A 15,493-nucleotide genomic window follows, 5' to 3' on the forward strand; every position below is an offset into this window, starting at 1 on the left:
ATAAAGGAAGAAAGAAAATGTGCTTTGGGCAAAAACAACATGATACATAATCCCTGCCAATAGGAATATAAGAAACAGGCTAATGTGATCATTTTTATTGTCGCAAACAAAGACTGACATGGAGGCAAACACAGCCTTGGACGTGGTGGCTCCCTCCTCCCTGGCCCCAAGGCTTATCCACCTCTGGCCTCACACCAAGGGTGTGGTTCTAGACAGGAACAAGCAGCAAGGCCAAGGGGTTCTGCCTGGGTTCTTGAAGGCCAAACCCCAATTCAGACCTTTTCGAAGAGTGTGGTCCCAGTGATGTAAGTACTAATACAGAACACAGTCAAAACAAAATGGTGGGAGCAAAGCCAAAAGACATTCTTTTAAATCATCAGAAGTGCTCAGCTTCTCCTTTGTTAGCCTTGTTAGCATAAAACATAAGCTTCCCAGTTTCTTTTCCACCTTTTTCCAAAAGGGGTGAAAAGTTTCCTTTGATGAGAACATCATATTCACCGCTTATAACCTATTATACTGTCTATATAGTAGGATCTTAATAAATATTTGTTGAAGAGATGGATAGAAAAAAATTCACATGGTTTCGAGAGAGAGCTTGGGAAGAAGATAAGCATTAGAGCAGATCTAAGATGAATGGGAAAGTGAGTATATTTCTATGGTAGTAAGGATAAAGGGGATTAGAAGACCAAACAGCTGAGCCACAGTCGGGGGCTTAGGTTGACCTAAGGCTAATGGAGGCACATAGACCTGAGAACACTGAGAAAAGGTGAAGACATTGAAAAACATTAGAAGCAACCAGAATCCCAACATAATGAGGAGAAAACACTTTTTTTCCTCTTGCTAGTCGTATTAGAGAAGAGAAAGTATCAGTAAACAGTTTGACAACTGATGAGGAAACAGTTTAGGAAAAATCGCATTGTTCCTTACATAGTCATTACTGAATACATGTTTAGAGCACAAAGTCATCTTTACTGAGAAATAATGCAATTGGGGGGGACAAATCATGTCAGTAATGAAGTATAGATACACTCAAACTAGCTAGTCACATTTGTTTGCTCCTAGAAAGAAACAAGACATGAAAGTAGATAGCAATGCATCCATATTACAATCACAGAAATAAATGCTCTAGACCCCTACTTAACAAAATCTGTAAGATCTTACTCTGGACTTTCCTCAACATTCTAAATTTAGTCAGCCGGATGGTTGGCTAATCATCAACTTGATAGACTTCTCAAACTAAAATATATGCCTCAACGTGGAAATCCGTAATTTACCATAAAAACAGAACCCAGTACCCAGTGTTCTATGATTTTGCAGAGAAGTTGACTCCATTTCTTTAGGTATATTATTATTAGCAATACATCTTGATTATCTTCCCTGCAACTCTTCCATAGGACAAATTAGCCATTGAATAAGACATCGCTATTGCTATTCAAGAATTTCTCTAGCCAAGAGCTTCTTGGAATTTAGGAGATTGCTCAGTACTGTTTTGCCATGATGATTGTGATAAATATTTTTCTTAGAAAGAAGAACAACACCTTCCTAGTTTCTAAAGCCTCATTATTCTTCGACCATCAAGCCTGAGGCACCCCTCATTACCGGGATAATGACCACGTCAGCACAGTATAGAGGGAAGTTATTCTTCACATCTTTACATAAGGGAGTGAGTCTATGTCTCATGCATCAGCTGTGCTGCTGAGCTGTGCTCCCGTCCAGGTGATTGGGAAAGCTATCTGGTAAGTTTTAAAAAGTCACAAGATGCTAACCAAGCTATTTTTTTCTTTTTTAACCAAAAAGAGAAGCTATTTTTCTGTGTTTTAATTACACACATGCTATTCTTTAGAAAGAACCACAAAATATACAAGGATTCCTGAATGAAGAGTCAACCTTTCCCTGGTTAAGAATTCAGTATTAACAGTTATACAAAATATGTAAACTTGTCATGAATTGCAAAAAACAGAGCTCAGTCCAGTCAGTAACAATATGCAAACGATTCTTAAACACATTTGGATAATTTACATCCGGGGCTTTCCCCAAGGCATAAGAATGTCCAGTTTACACAATAATAATTGACAAATATTTTCAGTTACTTATTTATAAAAAGCTTTTCAATTCCCATAAGAATTTAACATGAAAATCAAGACTTAATTTATTTTTATATTTGTTAAAATAGTCTTATAAAATTCAACAGACTACATATTATTTTTCTGATGTTTAAAATACCTAAAAATATTTGTATGAGAACTTTTCAAATAAGTGGATTTACCTATCAAGACCCAACTTTCTCCTGTGTACTGGTTTCTGTTTTTGGCCAACTCTTCTATAAATTCTTATCAGGAATCCTGACATTCAAAATCACTAAGAACATTACTACTTTAAAAATATATATTATATGATGGCTTACCACATGTAGCACAGTGGTTACAGCATTTGGCGGGTTCAAACCCAGCCCGGGCCAGCTAAACAACAATAATAACTGCAACAACAACAAAAAAAATAGCTGGGCATTGTGGCGGGCACCTGTAGTCCCAGCTACTGAAAGGCTGAGGCAAGAGAATAGTTTAAGCCCAGATATTTGAGGTTGCTGTAAGCTATAACACCACAGCACTCTACCAAGGGTGACATGACACTCTATCTCAAAAAGAAAAAAAAAATTAAATTAAATTTTTATATATAGATATATATATATATATATATATATATATATATATGATGACATTATCCTAATCCTGGATGGACTTTATCTCTGATAATTAATTTTGAACCTCTCAGTTTGGAATATTTTTAAAATTCATGTCTTACCCTGACCAGGAGCTAAGCTAAGCTATTGTGCTAAATTTCTCTAACACACCAATGCTGTTTCTATGCACATAGTTTAGAACCTAGAGTTTTGTGTCCTTTGCAGAATAAGCTTTTGCTAGCAGTCCAGTGTTCATATTCTGGCTCCTCCACTTAGTAGCCATATGACATTGGGAAGTTATTCAGTTTGCCTGGGTCTCAGATTCATTACTGATACACTGGCACTAACAATAATCTCTTCCTTCAAGATCTGCAAAGATTTAATAAGACAATATGTGCAATGACTTAGCATGGTGCCTGGTATATACATCATGTTTAGGACCTAAGATTTTTAGGACCTTTATTTTATTAAAGGCTCCTTTGGAGATGAGCCCTAGTTCCAGTGTTTCTTCTCCCTGAGATATAAGCTCTACGAATGTGGGGTCTGGATCCGACTTACCAACCACTGGGGATGGTAAGTCCTTAGCAAATCCCTTGCCGTTGTGTTAAATATATATTTGCTGAATGAATGAATGGGTGACTGCACGAATGAATGAAAGAGGTAAGCTTATGCAATGCCTAAGAAGGCCACCAGCAAAACACTGTCCTTGGGTATAGATATAAAGGTAGAGAGGCAGGGAGACTTACAAGAGACATCCTGAGGTCCAACCCACCTTAGTTTTGAAGTCCTGTCCCCAATTTGAAGTCCTTAGTGGAGACTTCTTTAGACATAGGAGTAGGAAAGTCAAGTCTTGAGATACTTGGAAGATGTAAACTTATGATACAAGGACAGAAAACTGAAGTTTGGTGCTAGAGAAAGCATTTTGGCAAGTATCAGAAGCAAAAAGCACAGAATAACTAGAAGCAAAAATAATGCCATACTCATATTTCCTCAGAAGTCACAAAGATATACACAGATTGAGCGCGGGAAAGGGCATGACTCTGCCTCATCTATTATACCTTTCCAAAGCTAGGCAGAGCATTTCCAAATGTAAACAAGGCTAATATTATACATTAATTTAAACTAAAGGATGCACTATCTGGTTTTGATTCCTATGACTCAAGGAAGTCTTCTCCTAGTCACCAGAGGAAAACCTAAAATCTACTGATACTTCATTAAGGCAAAAGTGAATAAAGAAGACAAAATACAGAGGGTCGGAAAAGAAGAAAGAGTGAAAGGATAAGAAGAACCTTCATAACACATGTAGAGAAATTTTATAATTGTACACACTTCATTTTGCATCTTATCCTTAGGAAGTGTTTAGGGAGTCTATTAATATGGCGAGCATGATGACAACAGAAAAAATAATGACAGAAAAAGGGACATTGACGGTAAAGAAAATAACATAAAAAGTGGAAGAAGAAGATGGGAAAAGAATCAAAAGAAAGAGTACACAGAAGGAAGGACAGAGGAGACTGGTAAAATAGGGTAGCTAGTGAACTAAGTGTAGATAGTGTGTGGTGTGTGACAGACAAGGGAGATTGAAATTGAAATGTATAAACTGGAGCTTGGAAAGAGGAGGATGGAGAAACAATCGAAGGCTACAGGAAAGCAAGGGCAATTGTGGGAAGGATTTAGAGTTTGTTAATTATCCTCACTCTTTCAAAGACTTCTCCATACCACATCTTGCGTCACCCTGTTGGTCTTTAAATTTTGCTAACTGAGGAAATCTAATTTGTTTATTGTATCTAATTTATTTTCCCTTAATCCATCTATTCATTCTTCAGATGCTTTCTTGGAAGCAGTAAATCATTTAATAAGGATAAGCTCATAAAACACCATGTGGCCTTAGACTTTAAGGTAGATTAAAATACAACCCAAGATTTAAGAATGAGAAAATAAATTTAGCAGAAACCTGGCATTTAGCCCAGCAGTGTACCAGCCTCACTACATGTTTTCTGAAAAGTGACCACAGTTTAAGTATGAATAATAGAAAAAAGAGGCTGTGTTGCCCTTATTTGGGAAAACAGTTATACTTTGGCAACTCAGTGAATTGTCTGTTCTGTAGGAAGCAAATTCAGGTCACATCTAGTAAATACATATCCTGTCATTGATTCACATGGTCACAACTCTTGAAGGGTGTCATAAAGACAGAGCTCAACAAACATCCATATTTGTTATTTCCTGGCCTCCCTTGCGGTTAGGTCAGGGTCAGGTGACTCATGCTAGCCAAAGAAATATGAGAGGAAGAAGCAATTAAAAGCCAGGGTTATCTCTTTTATCTCACCTTTATCCTGTACTATCTGTGTAAATCTTAGTCTAGGGACCATGGTTACACGATGGAGAAGACCACTGAACACACATCAGAATGTGACATGAGGAAAACATAAATAAAAATAAAAAAAGAAACCTTTACTGTGTTTATGCCACTAAGATTTCAGGGTTGTTTGTAACTGCATTATAGAGTTGGGCATCTGGGCCAGCATCAATGAAAAACGGGAACCAGATAATTTTAACAATCGTTCTCTGCTTTCTGATAGTAAAAATACTAAAAATCATGAATTTCTACCTTCTCATAGATTTACAGAGGTATAAAGGTACAATTCTGTCAAGGAAAGAAATAGTTAATTATATTTAGGTTGCTCTTTTAGGACTCTACAAATATTCAACGAGGTATTTTTAAGCAAGTATTTTGATTCATGAACACTATTTACTTTTCTTGGCTTCACATAATAGTAAAATTTCATTGAAAAATCACTTAGCAGAAAATGTATAATTTGTTTTATTTTAATCAAAATATTTCTTGGACCATTCATTTTCATGGCTATTCCTCTCGCTTAAATCTCATTTTGGAAAAATATTTTTTCTATAAACATTTGTTATAACACTCATTTGAGATTAAAATATTAACAGAATCCAGACAGAATTTATAAGCAAACACAAAGCACAGGCAATATAAGCTCTAAAATATACACTGGAGAAATTTTACAATATAGACTTGCCTGTGCTTTACCCCAAGGGATCATGCTAAGACCCTTGCCTACATTTTCCTGTAGTGGATCCCCCAAAAAAGTTTTTAGAAGACAATTTCAAGCTCATAAGGATTTATTAATAGATAAAGCCAACCTGTATGGAAAAATATTGATATTCAGGGCCCAGACTTATAGATGGGGAAAGTAGGAGACCATCAAAGAGTGGCCAGAGGCTTCAGAGAGTCTCCTTACAGCCTGTCATGGCATCTAAAATCTTATCATTAATGTTTTTCCCTTTGACTCTTGAAGGATTTTGTTTCTCTGTAGTCTCTCAGTCATAAAACGCAGATATCCCTAGAATGGAAAATATCTTGAGGTCATTCCTGAATACTTAAGAAGGATGACTCTAACAGAGAAGAAAAAGACATAGCTAGAAAAGGACAGGCAAGGGAAACCATGCTGAGGAGCAGGGGACTCAGTTGAATGGTGTGAGCATGGACATAATAAAACCATGGCCTAAAACAAAAGGTAGCAGATGACCAACTGCTTAATAAATTAGAATATCTTTTCTGAACACCTACTATCTCCAAGACATTATGCCAGGCACTATGCAAGGTACAGAAATACATCAGGCAGAATGAACTTCGTGAAGTTTAGAGTCTAGTGTGGAGCCAGAAAATGAATGGGTGGTTAGATCTAGGGAGCTAATAAAAGTGTAGCCTATGTTCCTCCTCAGCTAATCTGGTAGGGGTCCAGGGAGCTCAAGGTCACACAAGTGAAGGGCATTATGAGATGGAAGGGAGTGAGATCTAGAGAAGAGGAAACAAGGATGAAATGAAGGATGAACCTATAAAGTCATTCTCCTCTTGGTAAACATTTGTACTCTTTAGCGTGAGAAGAGATTACAGGCTTTGATGCTGGTGAATTTTATGTCCTTCCACCAAATAAAATGAAACATAAATTGAATCTCAGATAATTTGTTTGTTACATTGGTTTTTGGTTTTGAGATTTTTGTTTGTTTGTCTGTTTAAAACACTTACCATCAAACCTTGCAAGTCTGCTAATATCTGCTCCAAGTTCTGAGGTAACTGACAGCGCATGGCGGACTTTAAGGTTCGTTTCACTGTGAAATTAATGACACAACATGAATTTTTATGTGGACCAGCCTAGCAGCATCTTATCAAAGTGATCAGCAGCATAAGCAAAACCCAATTCAAGAAATCCTGGAAATGTCATTCACACTTCTCACACTGTCTAGGGAAAGTGGGAGGGGCTTCTCAGTCTCCTAAGAGTTGGCATTGCACCCACTGCACATCTGTATAACACAGTAATCTGTTTTGCAGTTTGAAAGAACAGAGGACATAAATATGGTTTCATTTGAACCCACTCAGACATAATGCATGAGTTACAAAACACATTAGGAGTAGGAATACAGTTGCCAAATGAAGGGGGCCAATATCACTCCAGAGTGTTCTATCCACATAGGAGTTTCACTTGCAGAAGACAGTCATGGCTAATTTCACAGTAGCTGAAATTGAAATGGGAAAAGGAATATAGCTTTCTTTTTCTTTGAAAATCAATCCAAGAAACCCATAAGTCTAGAACAGACAACCAGACAAGCTCAGCAGGCCCAAGTGATCTGGTCATCATCTCATAGGTGTGACTACACATCGATTGGACAGATGGCTCTCGAGTGATAAAATGGCAAGCAGTGAAGATTCTATGGCCTTCATCCATGTCTTGTTTTTAAGGTCTTTCCATCCCTATTTTCACTAAGTCATCCCAATTCTCATCTACCATAGCTTAAGGTCATCTGTTCAAAGTTCTCTCTTTCATGGAAACATTTACTGTTGGGTTCATTCAGCCCAAATATAGATTGAGTACATACCATAGTCACCCAGGATACTCAATGCTACCCCAGAGAATTATTGTGCTCTTGAAGGAAGCAAGTGGTAAGTAAAAAATCAAATATCACTATGTGGCATTACATGCCAGCCTGTTAAATAACAGACTTTAGAGAGCCAACAAGCAGATACCCAAGAGAACCATCTACAAATAAGTTTCACAATGGTGTAGGACAATATGAATCTAATTCAAGGAATACCCACTGGTAAAATAGCTTTCTTCAGGAAACACTAAGTTGGATGTATAATTAAGTTAGCTTGTTTAAAAGTAATCTTATTAACCAAAATCTGCCAATTCCTAGGAGGCAGAGATGAGTAGGGATTGCAAGGTCGAGAAGATGAGGCAGAAATTGAGCTGGGGCTTGATGGACAAGACTGAAACAAGTGGCATAGAGGCTACGGGACTAATACGTACATCCAATTAAGCAACTGTCCAAATAATCAAAATGGTCAATCACACAATCTAGGTCAGACAACACTAGTTTTTAATGCTTCTCCCAAGTGTTGAAATGATGTCATTCATCAAAGTTCAGCATCATTTTGATTACTTCCTCAGGATTCTCTCCAATGTCTCACTTCTACCTTCTAATGTGAAAACTAAAAGGGGAAGAAGAGTCACATACGCTTCACTGATACTTGAAAAAATATTTTTTAAGACTCCTGATTAATGCCTTTGGTGTCATGCCACACTCTTCCATAATCTGCCTAAGTTTCTCGATGAACTTCGAAGTGATATTCAGCAAAAGAAACAATACAGAAAGATCCTGTGTGCTCTTTACTCAGTTTCCCCTAACAGTAATATCTTGAAAATGTGCAATACAATATCACAACCAGGATATTGACATTGATTTCCATCACCACAAGGGCAGGTTGCCCTTTGTAGCTACACCATTTTAACACCTGGGAAATAAATCTGTTCTCCCTTTCTATAATTTTGCTTGTTTAAGAGTATCTTATAAATGGAATCATATAGTATATGGGATTAGCTATGCCATATAATTCTCTGAAGATTCATCCAAATTGTTCCTTATATCAATAGATCATTCTTTTTCATAGCTAAGTAGCAGATATGGAGGTACCACACACAGTTAATTCAACCATCCATTTATTGAAGGATATCTAAGTTGCTTTCAGTTTGGGAATGTTATAAATAAAGCTTCCATAATATTCATGTATAGGTTTTTGTGTAAATGTAAGTCTTTGTATCTCTAAAACAAATGAAAGTGAAATTGCTGAGTTGTAAGGTAGTTGCATGTCTAGTTTCAGTCATTAAGGAACTGCCAAACTGCTTTCCAGAGTGACTGTAGCACTTTACACTTCCACCAGCAAGGTATGAATTATCCTGTTTCTCTACAACTTTGCCAACATTTGGAGTTGTCACTAATTTTTATTTCACAGTATAAAAATAGGTCTGCATTATGATAGGTCTGCATTGTGGTTTTAATTTTAATTTCCCTAATGGCTAATAATGTTGTTGACCATCTTTTCATGTATTTATATGCCATCTATATATCTTCTTTGGTGAAAAATCTTTTTATGTCATTTGTCCATTTTCTAATTGGATTTTTTTTTTACTGCTGAATTTTGAGAGTTTTTAAAATATATTTAAGATATAAGTCCTTTTTCAACTAGATGGTTTGATGATATTTTCTTCCAGTCTGTAGCTTATCTTTGCAACCTCTTAACAAGGTCTTTTACAGAACAAAATTTTTAATTTAACAAAGTCCAGTTTATCACATTTTCTTTGTATTGATCATGCTTTTTGTGTCAAGTCTAAGAACTCTTTGACTAGCTCCAGATCTCAAAGATTTTCTATTTTTTCTACAAGTTTTATGTTTTACATCTTAATTCAATTTTTTAATAGTTGTAAGGCTGTTTCAATATGAAACAGTGAGTTTATAGTTTATTTTTTTGAGAAAGTGATCCATTTCACCTAAGGTGTCCAATATATGTTGTATGGTTGTTTGCAAAGTATGTTTACTATGTTTCAAATGCCTTCAGGATCAAAAGTGAATTCCCCTGGTTCATTCATGATATTGCTAATTTGTGTCTTCTCCCTTTATTTCTTTGTCCATCTTCCTAGAAGTTTGTCAAATGTATTGATATTTTCAAAGAACTAGCTCTGTAATGTTGGTTTTCTTTATTGCTTTTCTGTGTTTTCAACTTTACTGACTTTAACTCTTTCATCATCTCTTTATATCTGCTTGCTTTGGGTTTATTTTGCTATTTTTTAGGTTCCTAAGATGGAAGATTGGGTGATTGATTTGCAACTTTTTCTCAAGTGTATGCCCTTAGTGCTATAAATTTTCCTCTCAGCATTATTTTAGCTGTGTCAGAAACTGTTCTGCTCAAACCAGGGTTAGGATCACACAGGCTGAACTCTATTCAAATAGCTCAATATGGCAATGATTTAGAGGACACACTGGTTAAAACCCTGGGCTCTGGTGTCAGACTGCAGGTTTGAGTCAGGGCTTCACTCTCAGATGTCCTGGACAAATTGTTTAGCCTTTCTAAGCCTTGGTTTCATTGTTTGTACAATAGGACAATATAGTGCCTACATCAGAATTAAAGGAAAAAATCTATCTATAAAACACACATATATAGTTTCTTTAAAAGCATTCAATGAATGTTTTTATGCCAGACAGACAAATTAAATCCTCTGAAACAGAACTATTAGATGGCATATAACTAAATTCTAAATTAATATCAATGTTAAAACTGAATCATGTTCTGTTTCTTCTGTCTCTGTGTCACTCGACACAATTTCAAAATGTTGCCTTTTAAAGTACCATCACTTCTTCCTTCAGGGAATCTTGATCTCCACCTCTCTCATTTTCCTTAGGGAAATCACTTGAAATTAAAACTAACAAGAAAACAAAAACTTCTAAGGAACCTCACTGGAATCCCTGTGTAAAAATTATTCACATACACATGTTTAGCTCACTATTTCAGAAAGAAAACTAAATTCAACGTAAAAGATAGAGAAAAGACAGCTTTCATCATTATTGCAAAGTAATTTACAATGTATTTTTCAATTTAGACTCCTATATCTTCGAAGACTACTTTTAAATAAATTACAAACCAATCTGATTAATTATTCTAATTTTAATAACTTACCCATCAAGCTCAGCAGTTTCAATATAACAGAGACCATGTGGCTCACTACTTGATAGGAGAAGCAAATCAGCCTATTTGTAAAAATCATGACAAAAGAACATGTAAGAAGGGAAGTTTGGTTGACAGTCTTCAATGTTCTATCACCTCTCCTCTACTAATGAGACTAGAGAGCCTTAGAAATAACGTAAAAGAAGTGAGCTCTTATTGTACCCTTATATCACACACCTGTTCCTACTTTAGGTGCCCCAGGGCATCACAACATAAGCAAGGGAAAAGGATACCATATAGATAGTTAGCCACTTGATTTACCTTTTTTGAAGTACATAAATTCTATTTTCATGTTTCAATAATTACTAATGGAAAATATAAAACTCTCAATAATTGGAAATACTTACATGCACAAGCTTTAATTACCTAGTGTGATCAATTGAGAACAGGAAGCAAGCAAAGGACATGAGGAAAAGACAGAAGGGAAATAGAGGAGGAAATTGAAAAAAATGGAAAAAAAAAATCAGAGAAGCAAGGAAGTAAAAAAAAAAAAAACAGAGAAAGAAATTAAAAGAAAAGAAAAAGAAAAAGATGGGGAATGAAGAAGAGGTCTCTTCATTCAAGGGGCCAATGAAGATGCCATAAGGGCTACACAAGAGACCAAGATAGACTCAAATATGTGGTAAAAGACAGTGGAAACAATTCAGAGATTGAACAGCTTAATTTTTTTTCAGAGATAAATAGTTCTAGTCTGTTATCCATTTGAGCTTTGGAAACCACCTATCACAATTCAGCTTTACAATTCTAGTAGGTTTTTATATTGGGAAACTGCTTATGTATTTTATTTCAAATTTCAAATTGTATTTGAAAATATATGTTTTTATTAAATTCTTCTGAAGCATTTGAGTGTTTAAAAAGAGTTAAATTTTAGCAATTTATTTTGAAACATTAGCCTAACAATTTTCTAGCTATGTCTGAATGTACAATTGGCATTCCAAATTTGTGAAATTTTCTTACCCTGTTTTTTAAAATACTAGAATTGCTTCATTCTCAGTCCTAGAGATTAAATTTAGAATGAACCCATTTACTTCATTGTCTCAAGCTTTTAAACTTCTAACTCAAAAATAGGCTGTTTGTGTTTGTGTGTGCGTACAGTTTTGTCTAAATAGAGACAGAACAAAGCTGAAAAAAAAACTCACTGACGGCCCCTAAAGGACTAAATAGATTTGCATTATCAAGGCTCTTCAGCAAATCTAAATGAAAACAGAAGCTTGCAAGGCAACAGTTTTCTGAATTGTCACTCTGGGAACAGAACGAACCCATAAGAAGGACACGTCAAACGTGCATGCAACTCAAGAGCCAAAAATTACTCAACTTGATTTTATTTTTTTTTATTTAAGATTAATGTGAGGGTACAAACAATTAGATTTCAATTTTGCATTTGTTAGGTAGAGTCCCTACTGTAGTTGTGTCCCACATCCAAGAGGTGTGCCATATACTATTACATTGTGGCGATTAAGTGGGAGTACACCAATCTTCCTCCCTCCTCCGCCTCCCCTCATCCCTGTACCCCCTCCCTTTTTCCCTCTCCCCTCATCTTGAATTGAATTGAGTTTTACTCCTATGGGGATGTGTATTATTAGTTCATCTACTGGCTTCACATTGGTATTGAGTACATTCAATACTTGTTTTTCCATTCTTGTGATACTGTACTAAGAAGAATGTGTTTCAACTCCATCCAGGTTAATACAAAAGATTTAAAATCTCCATCTTTTTTAATGGCTAAATAGTATTCCATGGTTTACAAATTCCATGGTTTACATATACCATAGTTTATTAATCCATTCATGGGTTGATGGGCACTTAGAAGGTTTCCACATCTTGGTGATTGTGAATTGTGCTGCAATAAACAATCTGGTGCAAGTGTCCTTGTGGTAAAAGGATTTTTTTCCTTCTGGGTAGATGCCCAGTAATGGGATTTCAGGATCAAATGGAAGGTTTTTAGTTGTTTTTTGTTTGTTTGTTTTGGGGGGGGGGGGTTGTGGTTTTTTTTTTTTAGTTCTTTGGGGATTCTCCATACTTCCTTCGAAAGAGGCTATACTACTTTGCATTAACAGTGTAAAGGTGTTCCCCTTTCTCCTCATCCATGCCAGCATCTGCAACTTTGGGACTTTGTGATGTGAGCTATTCTCACTGGAGTTAAGTGATATCCAGAGTGGTTTTGATTTGCATTTCTCTGATGATCAGGGACAATGAGCATTTTTTCATATGTTTGTTAGCCATTCATCGGTCTTCCTCAGAAAAGATTCTGTTTATGTATCTTGCGTAGTGATTGATGGGATTGTTTGCTCTTTTTCTTTCATTGTTATTGATTAATTTGACTTCATCTTGATTTTAAAGGCAAAAAGTTTTGGAAAATTCATGTTGATCTTGTTTCCCATATTTAAATTTCTATGCATAAAGGCATAAGTCACCACAGCAATAGACTTTAATGCTCTTTAGGCCTATGCCTTTCCTCCCCTGAGCATAAAAAGCTCATTTTATTTTATTTTATTTTTTTATTGTTGGGGATTCATTGAGGGTACAATAAGCCAGGTTACACTGATTGCAATTGTTAGGTTAAGTCCCTCTTGCAATCATGTCTTGCCCCCATAAAGTGTGACACACACCAAGGCCCCACCCACCTCCCTCCTTCCCTCTTTCTGTTTCCCCCCCATAACCATAATTGTCATTAATTGTCCTCATATCAAAATTGAGTACATAGGATTCATGCTTCTCCAAAAAAGCTCATTTTAAACAAAATCTTGAATTCCCTAACTCTGATCTGTGTGACTGAAAATGGTTATGACATACAGAGAAAGATAGCTGTTTGTACCTAGGGTTGCTTTCCTTGGAAACTGCATAGTAAAAAATGATCCATTGTTACTGTCTAGTACTGTGCTTAGCTGCGTTGAGTTTACTCACACTGTGCTAACAAGGAACAGTCACTGTCCACCGCTGGCTCAGAGCATGCGACCGAGGCACCACCGCCATCTGGTGGCTGGTCATCTCCTGAGCAGTGACCCAACATTTCCCAGGCCAACCTCAGTGAGTTCTAGGCTAAAAGAACTCCTCCCTGGGCACCCGAAGCCCTGAGCCTCCTACCTTCCTACCTGCCATCTTTCTCACTTCCTCCCGTCTCCTCCATTGCCACCTTTTTTCTCTGATGACCTCTGAAACTTCCTCCTGTTTTCCCACTCTCTTACCTGTGTCATGCCCTCCTCTCATCCATCCTCCCTTCTCCCTCCCCTACTGCTGAGCCTTGCTATTCCCTTTTGCTAACTTGGTTGTTAAATTCATTGTCATTGAAGGCGGGGGGAATGTGAAGGGACAGGACCAGCTGAATAAGTGGTCACGGTACTCATCGTCATGCAGGCAGCCCTCCTCTTTTCTAGTGCACTCAGTAATAGTTTTGAAAAGGAAAGGCCAAGAGAGCTGAGTTACAACCCTACTAAGTCCTTCATCATCCTTCTGCCTGAGGCACTGGGCCAGGAGCACAGCAACATGTACATCTCAGGATCCACCCACCCCATGCCTCTGTGAGCCTCAGAGCAGACCTTCTTCAGCTGACTTCTCTGGTAAATCTCAGGGAATCCAGTTCCTAGTTGATCCAGAAAAAATATGTTCCAGTGATCAGTGTTTATAACACCAGTAGCTGATATTTAGTGAGGGTTTCCTATGTGTTTTACTGTCTTAAGAGCTTTATATGGGATATTTTATTTAATTCTCACAGAAATCCCACAGTGAGTCCTATCATTGTTCCCACTCTACAGATGAGCAAAATAAGACCAAGAGAGTTTCAGTTACTTGCTCAAGTCACATGGTTAGTAAGTAGGGGAGCCAAGATTTGACTCCAGGAAGTCTGAGCCATATACTACAGGGGATACTATTATAAAATGAATAAAAGCTCCTTTGCTTCAAGGATTTTATAATCTAGTAAAGCCACACTATAATAAGGATCTTATTAACAAAGGGAAAATGAGAGAGAGAGAGAGAACATTGGGCTTGTAGCTGAGGAAGGGGATTATGGAAGATACTAGATGCAGTGAAAGGCAGGCAGAGGTACTAGGAGACCTAAAGAAGAGGAAAGGTAGGCCAGGCAAACAGCTGTTAATTCCAACCAATAGGGCTCCACAGACCCCTATTTTTACTTTCTTCTGTCAATTCTTGGTGCTATTTCCCCTTGCTCTGCCAGGAGCAGCTCAGCTATGTCTCCCACAGGGAGGCAGAGTTTTCCAACATAACACTTCTCCCCACCCCCACTTCCACAGGCACCAGGAAGCCCAAGCAGCTGCTTCAGGGAGAACCAAAGCAAAGAATCCCATCAGATGTGAAAAGAATCCACTAAACGTCTTCAAGTCCTCAGAGCCAAAAACATTTTCCTTATAGGTTTATTGAGCATAATTTATGTTTATTGAGTTATAAAAAAAAAAAGGCAAAACCTCAAGCGATGATAACACCTTAAAGCTATACAATTCTTTAAGGATTTACAAAACACTCTCTCATAATTGTGTCATTTTATTGTCTCAGCAACACTGTAAGTGATATTGTTTCAGTTGAACAAATGAGGAATGTGGAGAGATGATATCTAGCCTAGCAGTGAGGGTCACACCCACCATATCAGCTAAAATCAACTAAATTAACTCCTGTGAAATCTGTGGGCTTTCCAGAGTCACAGTGAGAGGTCATCACCTCCAATGGGGGAACCCAAGACTAAGAGACCTAACAGCAAATTCATGGACACATACTTTAGA

At 37.0% G+C, this 15,493-nt stretch overlaps 1 protein-coding gene across 3 annotated transcripts in view; it reads right to left on the reverse strand.

Annotated features, from left to right (window-relative positions):
* Positions 1-15,493, reverse strand: part of ATP8B4 (ATPase phospholipid transporting 8B4 (putative)) — a 285,374-nt gene that overhangs the window by 127,850 nt on the left and 142,031 nt on the right. For all 3 annotated transcript variants that reach the window (XM_053596147.1, XM_053596146.1, XM_053596148.1), the window contains 2 exons: positions 10,713-10,783; positions 6,732-6,814 (listed from right to left, as the gene is read on the reverse strand). In XM_053596147.1, the coding sequence (XP_053452122.1) occupies positions 6,732-6,814; positions 10,713-10,783 (154 nt within the window). The remainder of the gene's footprint in view (positions 1-6,731; positions 6,815-10,712; positions 10,784-15,493) is intronic.

This window comes from Nycticebus coucang, chromosome 6 (genome assembly GCF_027406575.1).
Source record: "Nycticebus coucang isolate mNycCou1 chromosome 6, mNycCou1.pri, whole genome shotgun sequence".
NCBI lineage: Eukaryota > Metazoa > Chordata > Mammalia > Primates > Lorisidae > Nycticebus > Nycticebus coucang.